The sequence below is a fragment of the Micromesistius poutassou genome (assembly GCF_964030765.1).
Source record: "Micromesistius poutassou genome assembly, chromosome: 3".
In the NCBI taxonomy this organism is placed as follows: Eukaryota; Metazoa; Chordata; class Actinopteri; order Gadiformes; family Gadidae; genus Micromesistius; species Micromesistius poutassou.
The window spans coordinates 12,483,134-12,503,842 of record NC_140273.1 but is presented as its reverse complement, the minus strand read 5'-3'; the positions used below and the strand labels follow the sequence as shown (position 1 = coordinate 12,503,842).

Here is a 20,709-nt window from a genome sequence, read left to right as displayed (position 1 = left end):
CGTGAATGTTGAGGATATTGCAGGTTATGAATAATATAAATTTTCACTTGGTGTAAAATTCTCTCTTCTCTCCTAAAACTCACAGCCAACCCAGTTTTCGTAATTTTTATACCATATATTTATCACCCATCTGTTTGACGACACATATGTTGGGTCCATTTTAACGTGACATTTTAGCTTCAGTTAATGAGCACTGCTGTTTGAGTTGACGCTGACGGTAATTATTCTTCTGAGCCATCACTCCTCTTGAAAAAATTGGCAGTGAAATATTTAATAAAGTCTGGAGAGAGTCTGGGAGGAGAGTGCCACACACACCCACACACACACACACACACACATGCACACACATTCACTCACTCACATACACATGCTCACACAGAAACACATACACACACACACACACACACACACACACATGCTCACACATTCACTCACACACACAAAAATGCAGACACATTCAATCACACGCAAACACATGCGCACACACACACACACACACCACACGTACCCCATCCTGTTTAGACATTGTGTTCTTTATGAGGATGGAGAAGAGAAGTGGGGACAGTAAATCTCAGGGTCTTGACCCTGCTGTGTGTACGGGGAATCTCTCTGCAGACAGGAACCCATTAACCTTCACAGGGAGATGTGATCTATCCTTGAACACATTGAATGAACTGTGGGTGTCGCTCTGATGCTGCTTTCTAGCTACACACCAAGGCCGCTGCAGCCTTACACAGAGATTGAGAAAGGAAATTGCAGGGTAAATGAAGCTATCCCGCAAGGGACCATGACTGGTGTGCAATTGTTTTTTGTGGAGAAATCAGATCCTTCTTCTTCTTTTTTATATATATTGCAGCCGTGGAACAAACGTGACCGTCTTTTAACCTTTCAACCACTGAATTAACCTCCCAGGAATCAGCCAACCTTTAATTTGAGCATCCTGGCCCGAGGTGCAATCGGTAGAATGACCTCAGAAGCTATTTCAGTTTTGTGTGTGTGTGCGTGTGTGTGTGTGTGTGTGTGTGTGTGTGTGTGTGTGTGTGTGTGTGTGTGTGTGTGTATGTTTGTGTGTGCCAAGGTCCAATATTAAAAAAAGAGCTGCCGCCATACTGCCCCTGGAATTCAAACGATGATATGATGTAGATGTTATTTTAATGAGTCTTAAGCGTGTGAGGTCTTTAGCCCTTTCATTTTACAAGCTTTTAGAAAGGACCCTCATGAATGTCTAATATAAATGCTTAACAAAAAATCGAATCCAGGGGTTATGTGCTTATGGTGTTGCTTTTTCAGAGCTTGTGCATAGTGCATATTTTTCTACCAACTTTTTACTGCATTTTTGATACAGTATTGCCCCAGAAAGCATTCCAGTTGCTGTCTCATCACTTTTTCAAACTTCAGTTTTTCGAAGGCACATAGACTTTTGTGCGTGTCTATGCAGACACCAGGTGTGGCAGTCAGTCCTCATGCTAAATGCTCTTTTTTTTGTGCTGATTCTCTAAAAGCAGAATCAGCACAACAAAGTAGTTTTGACAAATGATATCAGTAATGGATGTTTTAAGGAAGCCAGGAGAGACGCTTACGATGCTTTGATCTGACTGGTGTTGTCCTTTAACAACGCTCTCTAAGTGGCCTCTTTCCTGTTCTTGAATCCAACACTACCTGCTTCTTGTCCCTTCTCTTCCGCTTCTGTTCCAGTTAAACATACTTTATTTGCCGCAGATGGGTGCTATAGTCGAAGTACAGCGATACAGTTCATAGAATCAAATTATAGACACATTTAAAATAAAACGATGAAAAAAACATATATAGAAAACAATATACAGTATCTTTATATGACCAATGGGGAGCAGAATCGTAAACTCAACGTGAACGTAAACGCAGGCTTTCCAGACATTGACGTATGGATCATTGATGTCGTCGTTGTTATTATTATTCCTCCTCAGTTCCACGGAACCACGACCACAACACCGTGGTGGGGGACCTGGAGATCGAGCTGGGGAACACGGCGGACGAGCCTAACGACCAGCCCGGAGAGGACCGGCCCGGGGCCGACGGGCATCAGCACCCAGGTAAACACCACCGCCACGCCGCACGCGTTGTACTCCCCCCCCCCCCCCCCCCCACCACCCTCGCCTCACCTCAAACCATGACGGATGACTTACATTCGGCCCCGGAAGGCGAGGCTGTGGCGCGCAATCCATCAGGCACGCGGCATCCCGGCAACAGGGATGTACATGATAGTGAGCAGATGTGTTCCGAAAGGACCTTCGCCCCCCCCCGCCGATGACACAGGACATCTGGCTGCTATCAGCACTTCTTCTTCTTCATCATCTTCATCTTCTTCATCTTCTTCTCCATCTTCTTGTTCTTGTTCTTCTCCTTCTCCTTCTTCATCTCCATCTCCATCTCCATCTCCTTCTCCTTCTCCTCCTCTTCTTCTTGCTGTGTACACATTGATGGGAGCAATAGGTTCATTTGGCGAAAGGGGGGAGGGGGGTGAATGAGGCTGGGGAGGATATGGGTTATAGTGTTGTGGTGCACGGTGGTGTTGCTGCTGTAGATTCCTCCGTAGTGAATACACACAGGTGCAGTCATTTCACCCACACACTTGAGTGTCACCCCTGTGATGTTTATATTTAGCCTTGCCGCTTGAATGATTTCAGATGTCAATAAGTCATTTGGATGTGGAGTGGCCCTTTGTTTAAACATCTTACATGAATGCTCATTTGATTTCCTATTTACAGTGCGGTGCTTATCGTTCACTGTAAGTGTTTTTTTCTGAAGTAAGAATAACAAATCGCTTTTTGAAGGAATACATTTGAATGCATTCACACGCCTCCATGCATTCCCAGACATTTGGTTTTATTATGGATTTCTGAGCTATTTCCACATTCTAATTTTATTTCACCTGCGCATAATAAACTGTTATGCAAATCTACTTCCAAAAACGGTGGAACACACTTTGAATGAATACATGGTAAGTGCAAGTCTAGAAAATATGATTTTTTTTCATTTTCAAATGAAAAAAATCACCCTCACATTTGAAAAATGTGAGGGTGTTTGAGTGGTACAAACATTTTAAATACATGCTCATTTGAGTTCCCTGTACTGAGCATCATTATTTCTTCAGTGATGTTCCTAAAAATACTAAGAAATCCATTTCAATGAATAGGGACGCTCACATCAGAATGCATTCCCAGACACTTGGCTCTATGCGAGTGTGAACGAGTTTCCTATTTTCTTCCATTTTTGGATTGGATCCAGATTCCTAGACGTGTGTTCTGCTTCTCCTCAGAGTCGGGCTATCTGAGCTGCTCTTTTGACCAGGGGCTGTGCGGCTGGATCAAGGACAAAGATGGAGACCTGCACTGGGAGACCACCGCTGATCCGGCAGGTGGGGGAGAGAACATCTGGCCTTTATAGCTGACACTGGGGTTTGAAGCCCCACTAAGCACGGGTTTACTACATGTGTAATGGAACTGGAGTATATGCATGGCACTGCTCGCATAACGTTTTTATTCCTTGCAATAAAGATAAGGAAAGTATATACTTATGAAATTGTATAAATATATAAATATGACACACAAATTATATTTTAGGATATACTGTCAAGTGTCAAATTTAATGTGATGTGATCCGATCAAATCAATTGCAATATGATTTAAGTTATCATAATATACATGCCAACGGCTGCAGAAAAATGATAAAAAAGCCATTTAATGTTGGTCTTATCAAAAGCGTTGCAATGACGTTCAACCTCCCTGTAACATATATATATTTTTGGAACACAATAAGATCCCTTAGCATGCGTGCCCACCCAGTGGGATTCAAACCCCTCACCCTGGCCAGTGTTGGCCACCAGTCCGTCGACCACGGCGCCACCGTCACACCCCTCCCCTCTCTCTCCCCCAGGAGGACGCTTCCTCACCATCCCCGAGGCGGCGGCCGGGGCGGCGGCCGGGGCGGGCAGACGGAGGAGGAGCGGGCGGGGGGCGCGGCTGGTCCTCCCCCTGACCCCGCCCTGGGACCAGGGCAACCTGTGCCTGTCCTTCCGCCACAGCCTGGAGGGCCACCACGTGGGCATGCTGCAGGTGTTCGTGAAGAAGGGCCGGCAGTACAGCCCGGCCGTGTGGGGCCGGACGGGGGGCAGCGGCTGGAGACATACCCAGATCACCCTGTGGGGCACCGGGCTGGAGAGCGTGAGTGCTGTGGGGGGGGGGGGGGGGGGGGTTGGGATGGATGTGTGCTTGTGCGCGTGGGTTTTAACGTTGTTGTGTTGAAACAGCATTGTTGAATGCTAGGGCAGGCGGCAGCTGGTGTATCAAGGCCAGTGTGGAAAAGTGTTCACATATTTATTATACAATTTACTTTTTGGTGCGTTTTGAAGTTCTTCGAGGTTGAGGTGGAAGTGGACACTTTGTCGTTACAGCCATTTCCCCTAGCCTGGGCTAGTCCCACTGGTTGGATGGGCCCAGTCCCCCTAGCCTGGGCTAGTCCCACTGGTTGGATGGGCCCAGTCCCCCTCGGCTGGCCCTAATGAGAGGGGGTGGACGGGGACATTGACATTCAGATGGAGATGACTGAATACTCAATTCTTCAGTGTTTTTGTCTCATTAGTGTATTTCATTTTGCGGGCCCTGAGTTCACAATAACCCAGTGTGTGCCGTTCCCCAGGTGATCCTGAAGGGGGAGCGTGGGCGGGGCAAGAGCGGCGAGATGGCGGTGGACGACATCACGCTGAGGAAAGGATCGTGCGTGGAGGAGCACAGCAGCGCGAGGAGACTTTGATGCACGCACCTGGTCGAGGACGCAGTGGTAACCCATGGCAACAAAGGGTGAAGAAGAAGACGAAGAGAGGATATTAACATCTGACCCCCCCCCCCCCACACTTCTTTTAATCACTCTGGAAATGCGACCCCCCCGCACACACATACACACACACACACACACTCATCTCCCTGCAAAATGCTGTGTGGAGTCCATTGTGAAACACTATTTCCCCAACAGATCCAAACAATTCAATACGTTGACCGACTCTCACGGGGTCTCCCTCCTCATACCTTCCAACCACCTGCGTCCCTCTGTAAAAACGTGTGCATGTGACGCCCAGAGAAAGCCCCATGCCTTAACGCAGCCCTAGCAGGCTCTCACCCCGACGGCTACACTCATCAAGACTGTGTGCCGTTTCGGACCAGCGCGGAAGTCATTGAAGTGTTTTCTGTCTCTAACACTTTTCCTTCGTTGCCTTGCTTCGATTTGCGTACCACAAGCCATAAGGTTAGATTTTTTTATTTGCTTGTTTGTTTTGCAAAGGTTTTCGTCACAAGTGTTTCGAAATAATCAAAATTTACCACAGACACAGACCATACGGTGATGACAGGACAACGGAGTTGTTGTCTTTTTTTTCAGTTTACTTTAATCTAGGATAAAGACTTGTCACACACACACACACACACACACACAGTATTGCCCCCAGCAGGTGTGTCATACAACAGGCCACTGATAAGACATACGTTCATCTTCCTTTCTAGTAATGGCCCTGATGTTATCATAACCTCCGACAGCATTTATAGCTGCTTGGAACGCAAGCGTGTGTTTCAAATACTTGGAAATTGGTGAAAAACTAATTGTTTCTCTGACGTGAGATTGGCAGTTTGTTTTTACTACAGTATCGGCTTTCTTATATTAAGTGTGGATTTGTTATACAAAAAAGGACACAGTAATTGCTTTCTAGGCTTTGGATTACAGTAAATGTAGTTCAGTGTACATACTCCTAAATATCAATATAATAACGCAGACTAATCGTTGTATAAAGGTCACGCCATGTTGTCGGTTGAATCGTTAAAAAAATAAAAGAATAACTTGATTACTAACTTGACGTACAAATGGAGACGTTGTGCAGTGCGAGGCGGTGTATAAATATGTACTTTATGTTCATGTGGTTTGGTAAATTAATAATACTATGTTATTTGAAATGAAGGGCTGTGGTTGGAGATTACGGAGGATCTGTAAACGCATGGATGCATTCAGCACATTTAGTCCAACTCAGTCAGCTATGTAAATAAAATTGTTTTGACTGATGTAGCATTTGCAAAAGTGTTGTTCCTTTGTGACTGCTGTGAAAATGTCTGCTTTTAGCCACTGCCTTTATGATTCACTTTTGATTCATGAGCAATCATGTTCCACCTGCAGTGAGGCGGCATTGTGTAATACCTGAGAATACAAGAGGCGGTTACATCACCACAGTCCAAAGCTCCCTCTTATCTCTTCTGAGTTTTCTGAGGCGCCGGTTGGGGCTGAAGTGGGATGCTGATAGTCTAGACTTGGAGGCCCAGGTGGTTTTCAATGAAAACTGTTTTCAAAGTTCAACCAGAGTTTTCTAATCCACATCAGAGTTAAATACGACACTGGTATAAGCTTTTAGAAAATGTTGTTTTATTAAAAAAAAAAAAAAATCTTTACAAAGGCATGATTACCATGAAAGAAATAAAAAAAGGACAAGGATCAAAACACATTAAGCTAATGTTCATGGCTTGAAGGTGATTTTGTGGGCCGTTATCAGCAGCTGTGGTGAACATGTGATCTGGCATTATCCGCTGATAAAGGTCATGGTGTCACATGATGTGGCCCCATAGTCTCCACCTGATGAACGATGCTCTTTGGTCCTCCGTCTGCATCTGTGAAGTGTGAGGAATGTTCCGACCAGCTAACTTTTCTTTAAGAGCTTTCTCCAGATGAATCACATTAATAGGCTTTTCCGTACATTTCAGAAACCAATCATTAAATTGATGATTTGCATCGCATAACTGAAGTGCAAAAAACACACAGACACATTTGAACCCCCCCCCCCCCCCCCGCCTCCACATTAAAAAAAAAACACACAGATATAGTTCAGAAACCAAACACACCTTTTCTTTGGGTATCAGTGTTCACAAAAGACCACTATATCTCTGGGTGGATTCAGAGGGTCGTGTCCTATCACCACAACTTTAAAAACACAGACCTCATGACAACACAAACTGGAATGGCAGCAGAGTGGGTCAATACAGTACCGTTCCCCTTGTGTTAATACTGAGTGTGAATGCCTGGGCTCAGGGGACCACCGTGGAGGGAGTGGACCCGGGTGAGGGGCGTCGTGGGCTCATATCTGGGGGGAGGGGACGGTCAGGAGTCCAGTGGATCTCATCTTGATGATTCCTCCGTCCAACATGCAGACGCGAGGGAAGTTCACCTTCACCAGATGGGAGGCGAACTGGAGACGTGGAGGTCATGACGGAGAGGAAAGAACAGAGCAAGTGAGCCGAGGCACTGTTTTGTTAGCACATGTTCTATCCTAAAGTGACTCATATTGGACACATGTCATCAAGCAGCAGGTAGAGGGCTTAGGGTCCCTTGCTCAATGGAGGCATTGGATTTCAAACCTGAAACCTTTTAACTCCTAACTCCTAGACTATCCTGACTAGAATGGGTGCTATCTTCAGCTCAGGTATATGGTATATGAATATGAAACAGCGGCTATGGAGAACATTTAACAACAGGTTGTCATTTAAATCGTCCAGCATTAAGATTGAGTGCCTATACCAGTTTTACTGTATATACTGACTGGATATACTCAGGATGGGTAAGAGACATGGTGAGATCATTCCAAATAGGAATTGCAATAGAATAGCATAGGAGAGGGAGAAACAGGGAATATTTATGATATATTCATATATCAATAGAAATGGAGATGATAGATAATATAAATTCATAGATTCAACGTTATATAAATGAATACTGTGTATATGCCAACTGTATTATGAAAATATATATGTAGGTGTACAACTTTGTTTGAGTGACTTCCACCTAACCTGGAAAAAAGCCAAACTTACACGAAAAGCCAGATGTGCAATCCTTAATATAAATCCTGTTCACCGTAGCCCTACATTACATCATACATCATACAGAGAATACAACAGAACCAACTGCCAGACACTAACACTGAGAGATGGTACGAAAAAAATACTATCCTACAAAATGACACACAAAAGGCAATACATTGTAAACCCATTTATTCAGAAAGAATGGGTTTACAAGGACATGTTTGTATACAAAAATATCTATGCCTATATTATTCTTCACGGACCCAGAGAAAACCTGAGAGAGCAAAACAAACTCTGTCACAAGTGCCTGAGGTGAAACCTTCCTGGAATAGAACCGCTATGGCTTCCTGCATGTTGATAATGCCCATGTTAATATTCATGTGCATGAAAAACAAACAAAATGCCTTTGACTTGTTTCGATAATTCAGAACACATTTATTGATGCGCTCTCGCTCTACAAACGTGATGCTGCATAATTAAAGCAGCTGCTTCTAAATGACACCTACCATTAATGGGTTCAAAGAATCACAATTGTATCCTCGACGCTCTTAACGATAATGAGCTAAATGTGCCCATGTCTTTCCACATAAATTAAAACTTTATCATGTTCTTGTGTTTTCTTGCCTCATAATATGAGAGGTTTGACAATTGCAACACATTCTGGTATTGCGACTTATCCTGTAAATGAACAAATAAAGCTTCTAAAAGTAATGTAGTCAACCCAAAAACGTAAATAAAAAGGATGAGGATAAGAAGGAATGGAGACATAATGCTGTAACGACTAACGTGCTCCATTCTCAACATACGGGTTTAATCCTCCACGTAGCGGTTCTTCAACCACAGTATCTGGACTTGCAACACAAATCGTTACGGATAATAGTGTCACCTAAATGACTAAATAATACATGCCAACTAGCTCAGTCACCCTTCGTATACTTTAACACCATGAATTATTCATAGAGTATTCATAGTGTTGAAGGCGTTATTAAGCAACTAGTGGACCATAAACTACAGTATATATTTAAATGATTAATTTGGGCTCTCTGGCGAAAGACAAACAAAAACACAACATGTTACCAATTAAGACCAGGATAACTAAATTCAAGCTAGCATTTGGGATTCCCAAAAACAGAGAGAACAGACAGTTTGGACAAGAAGAAATTAAGAAAATAAATGATGGTATTTTATCTTAGCGTGACATAGGGATACAGTTTATCATGAGTACCAAGTAAAGTGGCTCGGGTGTTCAAATCCCAGTCTAAAGGTTCTGTGTTTGATCTCCAATGTCCAAAGTCTACCTGTAGGCATGTCCTATCCCTACTTGCTCCTTAATGACATGTAAATATATGGCTTTACCATCAGTCGATTTGGATGAAAGTGCCGAATAGTTAAGTTAAGTTAAGTTATCCTTTATTGTCCCTTTTTGGGGGAAATTCTTTCTCTGCTTTTGACAGAGAACACAGGGGTGAACACAGGGGGCTCACCAGCACACCCGGAGCAGTGGGCAGCCGCAGTGCAGCGCCCGGGGAGCAGGTGGGGGTTTCAGGTGCCTTGCTCAATGGCACCTCGTCAGTGGATGAGGACGTAGGAGAGTGCTGCACAACTACTCCCCCCCGTCCATATTTTTGCCTACCGTCGAGATTCGAACCGGCCACCCTCCGGTTACCTGTCCAACTCCTTAACCAATAGGCCACAGATGCCCAATAAATAACTCATTTAAGAATAAACTTTTTTTTCACTTTCCTCCAAAGGGACTTTTTCTTGCTTAAGGATGCAAACATCCGGACTCAACCCAAGAACCTTTCCTCGTGGGAGTCACTTTAACCGCTAGACTAGTCCCGTGTCAAACCCCTGCCCCCAGGACAGTTGTCCGTCATTACCGTGGTGCCGCTCTTCATGGCGTGGCTGATGACCACGATCACGCGTCCCCTGAAGGAGTGCAGGACGCCCGTCCCGGGACACTGCACCAGCTCCCCGTCCGGACCGAAGGCAGAGGAGTAGGGCAGGTTGACGCTGCCGGACAGGTGTCCTCTGTTGAAGCTGGAGGGACTCGCGTTAAGGAGGCCCTGCATTGCTTCATTTGATTCTTTACTTTGTGTTGGTGCAGACATGTCCTCAAATAAATGTCCCAAGGGAGAAATAAATGATGTCACTAGAGTGGAAGGTTATTATTATTTTTTTTTTTTAGTGGGCTGAGGTGTGAAGGAAGCCATCTCTGGGTCTGAGAGAAGATCAAACAGCGAGTAAGGCGTTGTCAGGAGGCTAAGTGAGAGTTAGAAATGCAGGAAACAAAAGCAACATCCACTCATTTGGTGATACATGTCTTTAGTAGAGTGGGAATAGTTACTTTCTCGCTCCTACTGATGCAAAACAGAAGCTGCAACACAGCTGGCCTGGTAGACAGTGTAAGGGAGAAAGGCATTTGTTTCCCTGACTGAAGCGAGCAGAACCGAACCTTCTGGACCTGATGTGGTGTTCGGGGGTACATAGTGAATCCATACCATCAGAAAGTCTACAGCTTGGAAAATGTACTGCGTCGATATACAAGGTTGGGCTTCAAACCAACGGCCAGTCACAGTATTTCTAATGTATTACTATTTCCTGCCTGGCATTAATAATGAACCTCTTTCGTTTATCAGAGTATATTCAGTTTAAATAAATAAAGCAGCTATGTGGAGGTGAAACACAAAAGCTACTTTTCCAAGAGGGACTCCATTCTGTGTTTCATATTTCAAAGTAGATATTTATCAGAGCAAACGAATGTTAAACAGCAAAAATGGTGGATGTTTCCTATGAATATATGAATGTGTATTCCGTGAGTGAGTCCTGCAGTGCGTTGTCAACTAAATGGAAAGCTTCACTGATGGGCTGATACCCGCTTGAATGGGTGGGGTACACGGCTTGTTGGAGTGATGGAGAATAGGAGAGGAGGAGGAGGAGGAGGAGGAGGGCGACACAATTGGCAGCGGAGAAGGAAGGAGAACGGAGCCAGAGAAGATGGGGTGGAGGTGGAGGAGGTGGAGGGGAAAATGATGAGCCAGACATTGCGGCCCCATTGCGGGGCCGCAATGGGTTAGCAGCTCATTGTGGCAGTAGCCCAGGCTTTATTAAACTATGGGTTACACCCTACCAAGCTACTAAACGACATAATGGAAAAATACCCCTAGAGTCAGCAGAAGATGACTCACCTGTGATGGATATGGTTACTGACCCTGGAACGAATTCGACTGTGAGTAAGGAAAGCATGTCGGTGGAAGCTATTAGTTCAAATTTAACTGAGAAGAAGCTGCAGGTTTGTTTGTGTGTGGCTGGCAGAAGGTTACTACTCTGAAGGGTCTAAGAATCAAGGGAAAATTAAGTGCTTGGTAGAGGGAACACAGGGAACCCACATTGATAGCTACTTCTTAAGAAGTGCATTGAGTCAGTCGGTTGAAGTCCAGCGACAGGAAGCAACCCACAGTTCTGTTGTAGATTCAAGCACTGAGGCAGAAAGTGAGGCCAGCCAACCAAGGAGGGAGGGAGAAGATGAGTGGTCATATGCCTGGGGTCAGATGGCCAGGCGCAGCAGAAGGTAGGACATGGGAAGATGTTAATAGTGATCTGGTTAGCATTCTGGGACGGCTTAAAGGGACGGCTGAAAGCAAATTATAGAAAATGGGGGACGTTATCTACAGCTACGGTAAAGAAAGATTTGGGATTGCTGAGAAAAGGACGAAATGGCAACATGAGGTAGTCATGTCTAGGCGCCAGCAAGAGATAGATAGACTCATCCAGGAGAGGAGGTAGCTTAAGAAGCAGTGGAGAAAAGCTACAGATGACGAGAAGGAAGGTGTTGATTGTCTACAGGCAGATGTGAGGGAGCGGTTGGCAGTGCAAAGAAGAGCAGAAAGTATTAGGAAAAATAGGAAGAAGAAATCGCGAGCTAGAGTAGCATTTTATAAAGATCCATTTAAATTTGTTAAGTCATTATTTGATAGGCAGAAGTGTGGTAGTCTCATGGAACCGAAGCAGAAGCTTGAGGAGTACTTAGAGCAGGGGTGTCAAACTCAAACTGTACAGCGGGCCAAAATTGAAGTCTTGGACGAAGTCTTGGACCAAGTCGCGGGCCAAAGTCGCGGGGAGTTGGTGGGGGGGGGGGGGCGATATACCGGCGGGCCAATTGCATTACATTAATTGGGGACATTACATTATAACAGGGTCCACGGGCGGAATTGTTGACGGGGGGATTACGGGCTGCCGGAGTTGACGCGCCAGGGTTGCCGAGACGCTCGTCAATGCTGAAATGCGATATGCCGGCGGACCAGTTCTGATAGATATTATTAGATATTATCTACGTTTGACACCCCTGACTTAGAGGGAGTGCACAAAGACAGGGAGAGGTTCAGAGAGATGGTGCTTCCCGCTGATATCCCACCTATTGGTGAATTAAGTAGTCAGTGCGACAATAGCCCACCAAGGTGGAAAGAGGTGGAAAGAGGTGCAAGAAGTAATAAAACGTGCAAAGGCCTCTTCCACCCCGGGACCTAATGGAGTGCCCTACCGATTATATAAGAGCGCGCCAGATGTTTTAAGATTCCTATGGAAGCTAATGAGAATAGTTTGGAAAAGTATTCCCAAGTATTCCCAAGGCATGGCGTAGGGCTGGGGGAATATTTATTCCCAAAGAGAGGGACTCAGTGGCGATTAATCAGTTTAGACCAATTAGTCTACTGAATGTTGAAGGGAAGGTCTTCTTCAGTGTTGTGGCTCGGAGATTGACAAATTATCTTGAAAAGAATAGACTAATTGATACCATGGTTCAGAAAGCTGGAATCCCTGGTTTCTCCGGATTCTTAGAGCATACCAGCATGATTTGGCACCACATTCAGTTAGCGAAGCACGAGAGGAGAGACCTGCATGTTGTATTTTTGGATTTGGCTAATGCCTTCGGGTCAGTACCACATAGTCTGTTATGGGAGGCCTTTGATTACTTTAGAATCCCAGGTAGCATTAAAAGCCTAGTTAAAGCATATTTTCTGGATAGTCAACTTTGTTTTAATATAATGGTGATATTCAACTTTGTTTTAATAGCACCACAGGGTACTCTGCACCCTGTGGTGCAGAGTACACCACAGGGTGGCAACAGCTCGAGATAGGAATCATGGTGGGATGTACAATCTCCCCACTCGCCTTCACAATGGTGATGGAGGTCATTATCAGGGCCTCTAAGTGGGTAGTGGGTGGGGAGAAGTTGCAGGGAGGGCCACGCCTCCCCCCAATTAGGGCATTTATGGACGACATGACAACCATGACGTCAACCACTCCATGCACCAGCAGGTTGCTGGATAAGTTAAAGAGCAATCTGCAATGGGCTAGAATGAAGGTGAAGCCAAGTAAGTCTAGGAGTCTCTCAATCGTTAAAGGGAAGGTAGTAGATAAGAAGTTTGCTATAAATAATGAAGAGGTGATGCCTACAGTTCTGGAGAAGCCAGTGAAGAGTCTGGGAAGGTGGTATGATGCAAGCCTTAGTGATAAGGCACAGGTTGAAGAATTGAGACAGGAAACTAGACAAGGTATTGCAAAGATAGACAAGTCAGGGCTGCCAGGTAAGCTTAAGTTGTGGTGTTTGCAATTTGGTTTATTGCCTCGGCTAATGTGGCCTTTGACAGTGCATGAAATTAATCTGTCAAAGGTAGAAAGGATGGAAAAAATGATCAACTCTTTTGTCAGAAAGTGGCTCGAGTCCCACGCTGCCTAAGCAGCGTAGCCTTGTATGAGAAGGGCATTGTAGAGTTGCCAATATCTAATCTGACTTTAAATGTGCTAAGGTTAGACTGGAAATGACTCTTACTCAGTCCAAGGACCCAGTGGTGAGGAGGGTTGCACCCACAGATAACGCAATGAGGAAATGGAAACTAAAACAAGCGGTCCAGCAAGCTCAATCGGCACTTAGGCATAGGGATATCATGGGCCATGTTCAGCATGGGCGGGGGGCTTAGGGAGGGACACAGGTAAACCCTCGTGGGGTAAGGCTTCTGCAGGAGAAAAGAGGAAAATGGTAGTGGAGGAAATACATAGACAGGAGGAGACTGTAAGATGTACTAAGGCAGTGTCGCAGGCAAAACAAGGGCAGTGGGTGAATTGGGAGGGAGTGGAGAAGAAGAGGATAAATTGGAGAGATCTATGGAGCATGGAGGCTAGCAGGATCAGATTCATGATAGGTGCTACATATGATGTGCTCCCATCTCCCCAGAACCTAAATCAATGGTTTGGTGAGGATGAGACATGCACACTATGTTTCTGTGTGTGCAGCCTCCGCCATATCCTATCAGGATGCAAGGTCAGTCTCTCCCAGGGGCGGTATATGTGGGGTCATAACCAGGTATTGAAATGTTTGGCAGAGGCTGTTGATGATAAATGGAGAGAAGCTAATTCATCAGCCGCTAGTAAAGAAGGTAGGCAAATTAACTTTGTGCGTCAGGGGGAAAAGGCTAGACCATTTAGAGGTAGGCACAGAGCCGGGCAGCTAAGTAATGGAGGAGCCTGGGAAATGAAGGCGGATCTTATTCAGCAGGTTGTTGTGCCTCCACACATTGTTAGCACTCGGCTAAGACCGGATATGCTATTGTGGTCGGACTCAGAGAAGATTGTTTATTTCATTGAACTTACAGTTCCTTGGGAAGACAGAGTTGAAGTAGCCAATGAGCTTAAGAAAGCGAAGTATGCTGAAATGGCTGGAGAGGCAGCACAGCGAGGCTGGAGTACGCGACTAAGGCCTATTGAAATCGGTGTGTGGGGGTTCGTGGCTAGATCTGCTACTAGCTTGCTGACTGAACTGAGCATTTGTGGACGAAGTCTGAGGCAGGCGATTAGTAACATGTCTGTGGCAGCAGAACGAGCAAGTGAATGGCTGTGGGTAAGGAGAAAACGAGTTTGTTTGGTCAGGGTTAGGGGTAGGGCTAGGGGTACGATGTAGGAAAGAGAGTATTTAGATGCATTATATGTGGCAATGTGGTGGCAGCATTGAGGGGGGTGACTCCAGGACGCTGGTTTGATTGTTAAGCCCTCAGGAGGTGTCGTGGGCCTAACTTAACGAAACATCTGTGAAAGAGGGTGCCCACTTGATAACCCCAATGAAATTCTGCTTACTGCATACTGCTGTATTTACTGCTGTTAGTTGGGCCATTTGTCTCGTGTTTTTCATCTTTGGTTGGTAGCTTAGTGGCCAGCGTGCTTATAAGGTTGGTTTGGGCAGGGGCTTCTGAATATGTGTTTTCCTTGGATTTTGGCACAATGGATTATAACATCTGATCCTGTGTATTAATGAAATATCAGAGCAAACAAATGTTAAACAGTAAAAATGGTGGATGTTTCCTATGAATATATGAATGTGTATTCCGTGAGTGAGTCCTGCAGTGCGTTGTCAACTAAATGGAAAGCTTCACTGATGGGCTGATACCCGCTTGAATGGGTGGGGTACACGGCTTGTCGGAGTGATGGAGAATAGGAGAGGAGGAGGAGGAGGGCGACACAATTGGCAGCAGAGAAGGAAGGAGAACGGAGCCGGAGAAGATGGGATGGAGGTGGAGGAGGAGGAGGAGGAGGAGGTGGAGGGGAATATGATGAGCCAGACAAATTAATTTAATAACAGAATCTCAGAGGATATGGAAAAAGGGAGCTTTTGTCAGGGGAGGAGAAACAGCAAAGCAAGAACGGTTGAAGTGACACAATGAGGTAATGTTGTGTGTGAAAGTGAAAATTATCAGGGCGCATAAAAAGAGAGGCATTGTTCCCGCCGCGTCGAGTAAAAAAGTCAGACCAGGGAAAACCACTGGGAAGCAAACTCACGGGGAAGTGAGGAGAGGGACTGGAACAAAGCCTGATGCAGAGTGGTGGTTTGATATTCACTCGGATAACAAAAGGCAAACAAAAGCGTGTTGCGGTCTCGGCGTCGTCAAAGTGATTGACGTTATCGCTGAATATTTCATGATAAGGCCTCTACTCAGGCAACGTTTCTTGACTCAATCTCTCCACTGTTGCCCCTAATCTTGCCCCTGTTTCCGACTGCTCACCCAACAGACTGCACTCCACTGTCTGTGGCGGGCTGTGATCCCTTGATGTGGTGTAACAAGTGTTCCTTTCGCCCTTCAGGCAATGACAAGAACTTCCTGCCCATTCACACCTGTGTTCCCCCGTTCCCCCTGAAACGCTATCACACAGCGGGTCCGGCACAGTCAAACACGGCTTGCTCTGATTAAAAGCTGCATGAATCTTTATTTAAACCAGGGCTGGGGAACACAGAGGGGGGAGGTTTCAACAGATGCCTGAATGATGCTGGGTTGCCAAATTCTGAGGTTGGCGAATCCTGCTTAAGTGGTCGGATCCCTCTTTGTTCTACTGGGTCGAGCCCCCCGGGCACCCCTTTCTTTCCAGGGGGTGCTACTTTGTGGAAGCTTACGCCGAAAGGAATTTCCATTGGAAAAATCCAGAAATTCCCGACTAATCCTAAGTGATTAATGACCCGTTGTGCCCCCTACAATTACCATCCTATTGATATGCCAAGGGGAAGGACTCTGCTTCAAAAGGTCGTCTGACTTTGAAAGTCAGGAATAGAATAAGGGTGTTTTGCCATCGGCCCGAGCCGTATAGCGGTGTTTATCGCACGCATATATCTGCCGCCGTCCTGACTGTAAATGTATCTCCCGATGAGAAATTGTGGAATGTCGCGACAAGACAGTGGAGATGGATTAAGGAAGTATTGGACTCAGCAAGCAGTTGAGCGTTCGATTTCTAATCCACCGGCCATCGCTCACACCTCACGTACTCGCTTGATTGCACACACACACACACACACACACACACACACACACACACACACATACACATACACATACACACACACAGTGCTGCCCCCACTATCCCAGAGAAACAGTCAACCCACAGACAGGGGATAGGACGGAAATGAAACAGATTGAGTTAGCACTCATTCAATAACAGCCCTTTATGGAACTGGAACACATGGCGGGCTCCGACGGAGCCCTGGTAATGGAACCATTGCTATTATATTGGATTATTAGCAGCATTGTCAATGACTGAAGAAAGGAGGAGAGTTATGAAGCTTGATGATGTTCCCTTAGCTCGATAGGGGCCGAGACAATAACTTCACAACAGAGCGGTAATCAAATGTGCTCCGGGTTATTTGGGCTCATTAAAATCCATTGCCTCATGTTACCCCATTTCACCTCTTTATTCGGTCCGGTGTCACCGGATAGAACGCTCCAAACGCAATTAGCCGACAATTCTCTCCTTTCACAGATTTGTGATGCCACACTACGCCACGCTACTGAACTAAAACCAAAAACAGGTCGCAGAAGTGAAGCAACGCTTTCCTCAGCACACAATACATATGGGAAATGGACCGCGTCAATGAATTTCTCCCGTTTCCACAAGAACCACTGCCAAGTGAGGGCAGGGGTGGGGGGGGGAGACTCAGGGAACTCAGTATGGACAACGTGCTATCTTTAAACCACCCGGTATGTTGTCTATGAGACACATTATGCAGGATCCATTCTTCTGCTCCTCCTCCAAAGCCCAGGGAGAAAAGTGAAGCTGGGAGGGGTGGGGTGGGGTGTGATGGGGGGGACAGGGGGGGACTACCATCGCCACCACCTCCATGCCCTTGTCTCTCAAATTGAAGGATGCAGTGGAGCAATCTAGGGGCCGGTAGCGGGGCCCTAACCGAAAGCCACAGGAGAGTCGGCTGGTGCGTGACTAGAGTAAATCAAGTCCTGGCTGATGTTCCTCAGAGGGAGGGAGGGGGATAGGTAAAGTGAGAGAGAGACAGAGACTGACAGAGAGAGAGAGAGAGAGAGAGAGAGAGAGAGAGAGAGAGGGAGCGAGAGAGACAGAGACAGAGAGAAAGAGAGAGCAAGATCAAGAGCAAGAGCGAGAAAGAGAGAGAGAGAGAGAGAGGGAGAGAGGGCAAACTGTTGTATTTGTAAGGCTATTGTTATTTGTATTTTTGTTATTGCCAGTACCAGAGGGACACTTTGAGCCTGTTGTTTTATATACACACCGGCACCTGTGAACACCTGGAGAGAAACTGCAGGCGCAGGGATAGAAAATGGGTTTTGGCGGGATGCAGGCGGTGGTTTTGTCTGCAGGTGACCTCTCTGAAGTGTGTGGTCGAGGGGTGGTTTTTTTATGAGTCATATAAAAAAATAGTGTGCCTGTAAAATAGGAGTCAAAAGCGTTTGTGGTTCTCTTTATACCTGCTAGAAGTATTTCAGCTGTGAGCCAGGTCGGGGAATAGGAGCCATTTACCATTTAAGAGAGCGTATTTATATGTTATCGCCACTTCTCCTTTGCATTAACTCAGACCCGCGATGGATGTTCAACGGAAGGTCAACCATTCAATTAGTGTATGGACTTAAAGCATTCAAAGCAGCCCTAGTTACCAACTCTTAATAATACACCACTCTTTGAATAAGACTGAGGTCACGCAGGGCGGTCCCTGGGATAGTCCTCACCTGGTACAGCCTTCTCTCAGGCTGTTGCTCATCAGCCCTGGGCTGGTTGGAGCTCTGTGCTTAGCTGTAGTGCCCACAGGCCGGCTGGTTGTTTGGATGCCATAACAGGCTTCAAACTGTAAGCAGTATGGTAAGCAGGACTGATGGAAAACATCAGAACCTCCTGGGAATAATGAGGAAAACTGCACATTAACGATTAACGTTAAAGGATTCAAAATGTTCTGGTGAAGATAAGACATATTCGTAATATATTCAGACTGAATATCAGTTTAAAAAGTCATTCAAGTTATAAAACAAACCAAAAAAATGGTATATCATACAAGTATTTTTCAGAGTATTCGGGAAAGAAAAGAAAGTATTCCGAGAGAAATGGAATCAGTTGCTTGACATTACTGAATATATCTGCCAAGCGGGATCAGCAGCGTAAGGATACTCCTCGGCACTCCGGATGTCCACGGCCACAATCTTGGGCCGTCCGGCACGGGTCCTCTTCCCGCCTCCGGCCAGCGACAGCTCACACAGGTCGATGAGGTCCTCGGCCGAGATCCGAGGGGACAGCTCCGCCTTCAGGTCGCTGAGGGCCAGGGGCTCCCGGGACTGGGGGAGGAGAGGGGAACACAGCGGGACAGCTGGGTGAGAGGGGGGGGGGGGGTCATGGATGGGAGCGTCATCCCGGTCTAGTGCGACGCTATGTACCTGTGCGTTCTTTTACTCGCTGTGAGCTGTGAACGCCGGTTCCCGGTTCCCAGTCCCCGGAAGTGAGAACAATAAGAACACGACTGGAAGAACGACAACAAAGACGAGGAGGATAAGTCGTTTTTTGGTATATTTGGTATTTCGAATATTTGGTATTTATTTATTTTATTTAACCTTTTTTGAACCAGGCAAGTCATTTCAAATCTTAATTTACAATGATGGCCTAGCAAAAGGCTAGGCCTCTTGAGAGAAGGGGATAGGGATTCAAAAGAAATGTCAAAAGCTAAAAGACAGCAGCACACATTGCCAACCCTACTTATATATGATCACAATAAGGAGGACATAAATAGCATAGACGGGAAGGAAGCTAGCAAACTGCAGCTTCAGGCCATGCAGCAGCAGAACGAGAGTAGCGCACACAAGCAGTAAGGCAAACAGGCGGGCCAAACAGCAGCAGCAATAGAGAAAGAACATGAGACGACAGTAAGCAGCCGACCGAAAATGGTTAGGGAATATGAAGTCCTGCCCTCTCTTGTCTCTCGCCGCTAGATCCATGCTAGTGAAAGTCCCGCCCTCTCCCTTGCCAATGAAGCTTATTTGAAGCATCCCGCTCCATCGTGAGATGAGAAGGCCCGGCTTCACTATCCGAATCCCTATTGTCAAGAAGAAAAGTGGACCGCTGGGCCTGTTAAGATGGACATGGACATACTGTACATGGACAGCACACGGGATAAGTAAATGGAGCGTGGTGGGACTGTGATGCGTTGATTTGATTGAAGAGATATGGAAGGGTTAGGGCCGTACAGAATTTGATATGCTTAACGTGTCCGTCTTGACATTTCACCCATGCCGCAAGTCACATTTATCTGCTAGTCGACCTTAACTCCACGTAACAGAAAGGCAAAAGTAAGACACAACACAAAACAAAACCCCAGCAAACAATTAGGAATACTAATTAGTCAAATGTTGACATCTGCGTTTTAAATTATGAATGCATTTTGACACAAACTAATTATTCATATCTGCATATGATAATATATTATTTAGCTTGTTTTTCACTCAGTGAGTGTTCGCAGATAAAAAAAAAGGCAAAACAGAATAGGCCCAATATGGGCACTCCTAATGTGTTTTCCTCTTCAGTGGAAACCGTGGCTGGTGTGTTCATATTGCCAACAAAACAACAGTACTATTTGTTTGAATTGTATGACTTGTGACCATAGACAATTTGGGATTACTGCAAAGTCTTTTATTATAAATGTCATCTCTGCAAGATAAATTTTGCAAAACAATTAACGGATATGATGCCACTACAAGTTATTAGGTGACTATGGTCACTCAAAAACAACTGTGTTTCCAATGTGAGGTGAGTGACTACTCAAGGAAGTCAATAATAAAAAAGTATTTGCTATATTCTTCAGCTTTTTCAATTTTCATCCAATGATTTCTGACATTATTAAACAGTATGGCAATAAAACCCGGCAGACGGCAAACCCGGCGGTTCCAAAGCATTTCTAAAAAACCTTCAAACAGTGTGTTTGATAAAGAGCAATGGATGGAATCTGGGGAATTCAACAAAGGTCTGTGAGGAAAGTGCTCTTGGTCCTATACAAAGGTCATGAATGAGCCATGGTTGGAAAGGAACC

At 45.6% G+C, this 20,709-nt stretch overlaps 2 protein-coding genes across 3 annotated transcripts in view; one reads left to right on the top strand and one right to left on the bottom strand.

Annotated features, from left to right (window-relative positions):
• The window catches only part of npnta (nephronectin a), a 46,411-nt gene extending 40,378 nt beyond the window's left edge, over window positions 1-6,033 (top strand). For both annotated transcript variants that reach the window (XM_084465535.1, XM_084465534.1), the window contains 4 exons: window positions 1,944-2,069; window positions 3,296-3,394; window positions 3,913-4,199; window positions 4,675-6,033. In XM_084465535.1, coding sequence (XP_084321661.1) covers window positions 1,944-2,069; window positions 3,296-3,394; window positions 3,913-4,199; window positions 4,675-4,788 — 626 coding nt within the window. In that variant the 3' untranslated portion in view covers window positions 4,789-6,033. The remainder of the gene's footprint in view (window positions 1-1,943; window positions 2,070-3,295; window positions 3,395-3,912; window positions 4,200-4,674) is intronic.
• A 397-nt stretch (window positions 6,034-6,430) lies between these two features.
• tbck (TBC1 domain containing kinase) overlaps window positions 6,431-20,709 on the bottom strand; it is a 41,334-nt gene continuing 27,055 nt past the window's right edge. The window contains exons 24-26 of the mRNA XM_084465653.1: window positions 18,804-18,967; window positions 9,743-9,902; window positions 6,431-7,252 (exon numbers count right to left, since the gene is read on the bottom strand). Of these exons, the coding sequence (XP_084321779.1) occupies window positions 7,142-7,252; window positions 9,743-9,902; window positions 18,804-18,967 (435 nt within the window). The 3' untranslated portion in view covers window positions 6,431-7,141. The remainder of the gene's footprint in view (window positions 7,253-9,742; window positions 9,903-18,803; window positions 18,968-20,709) is intronic.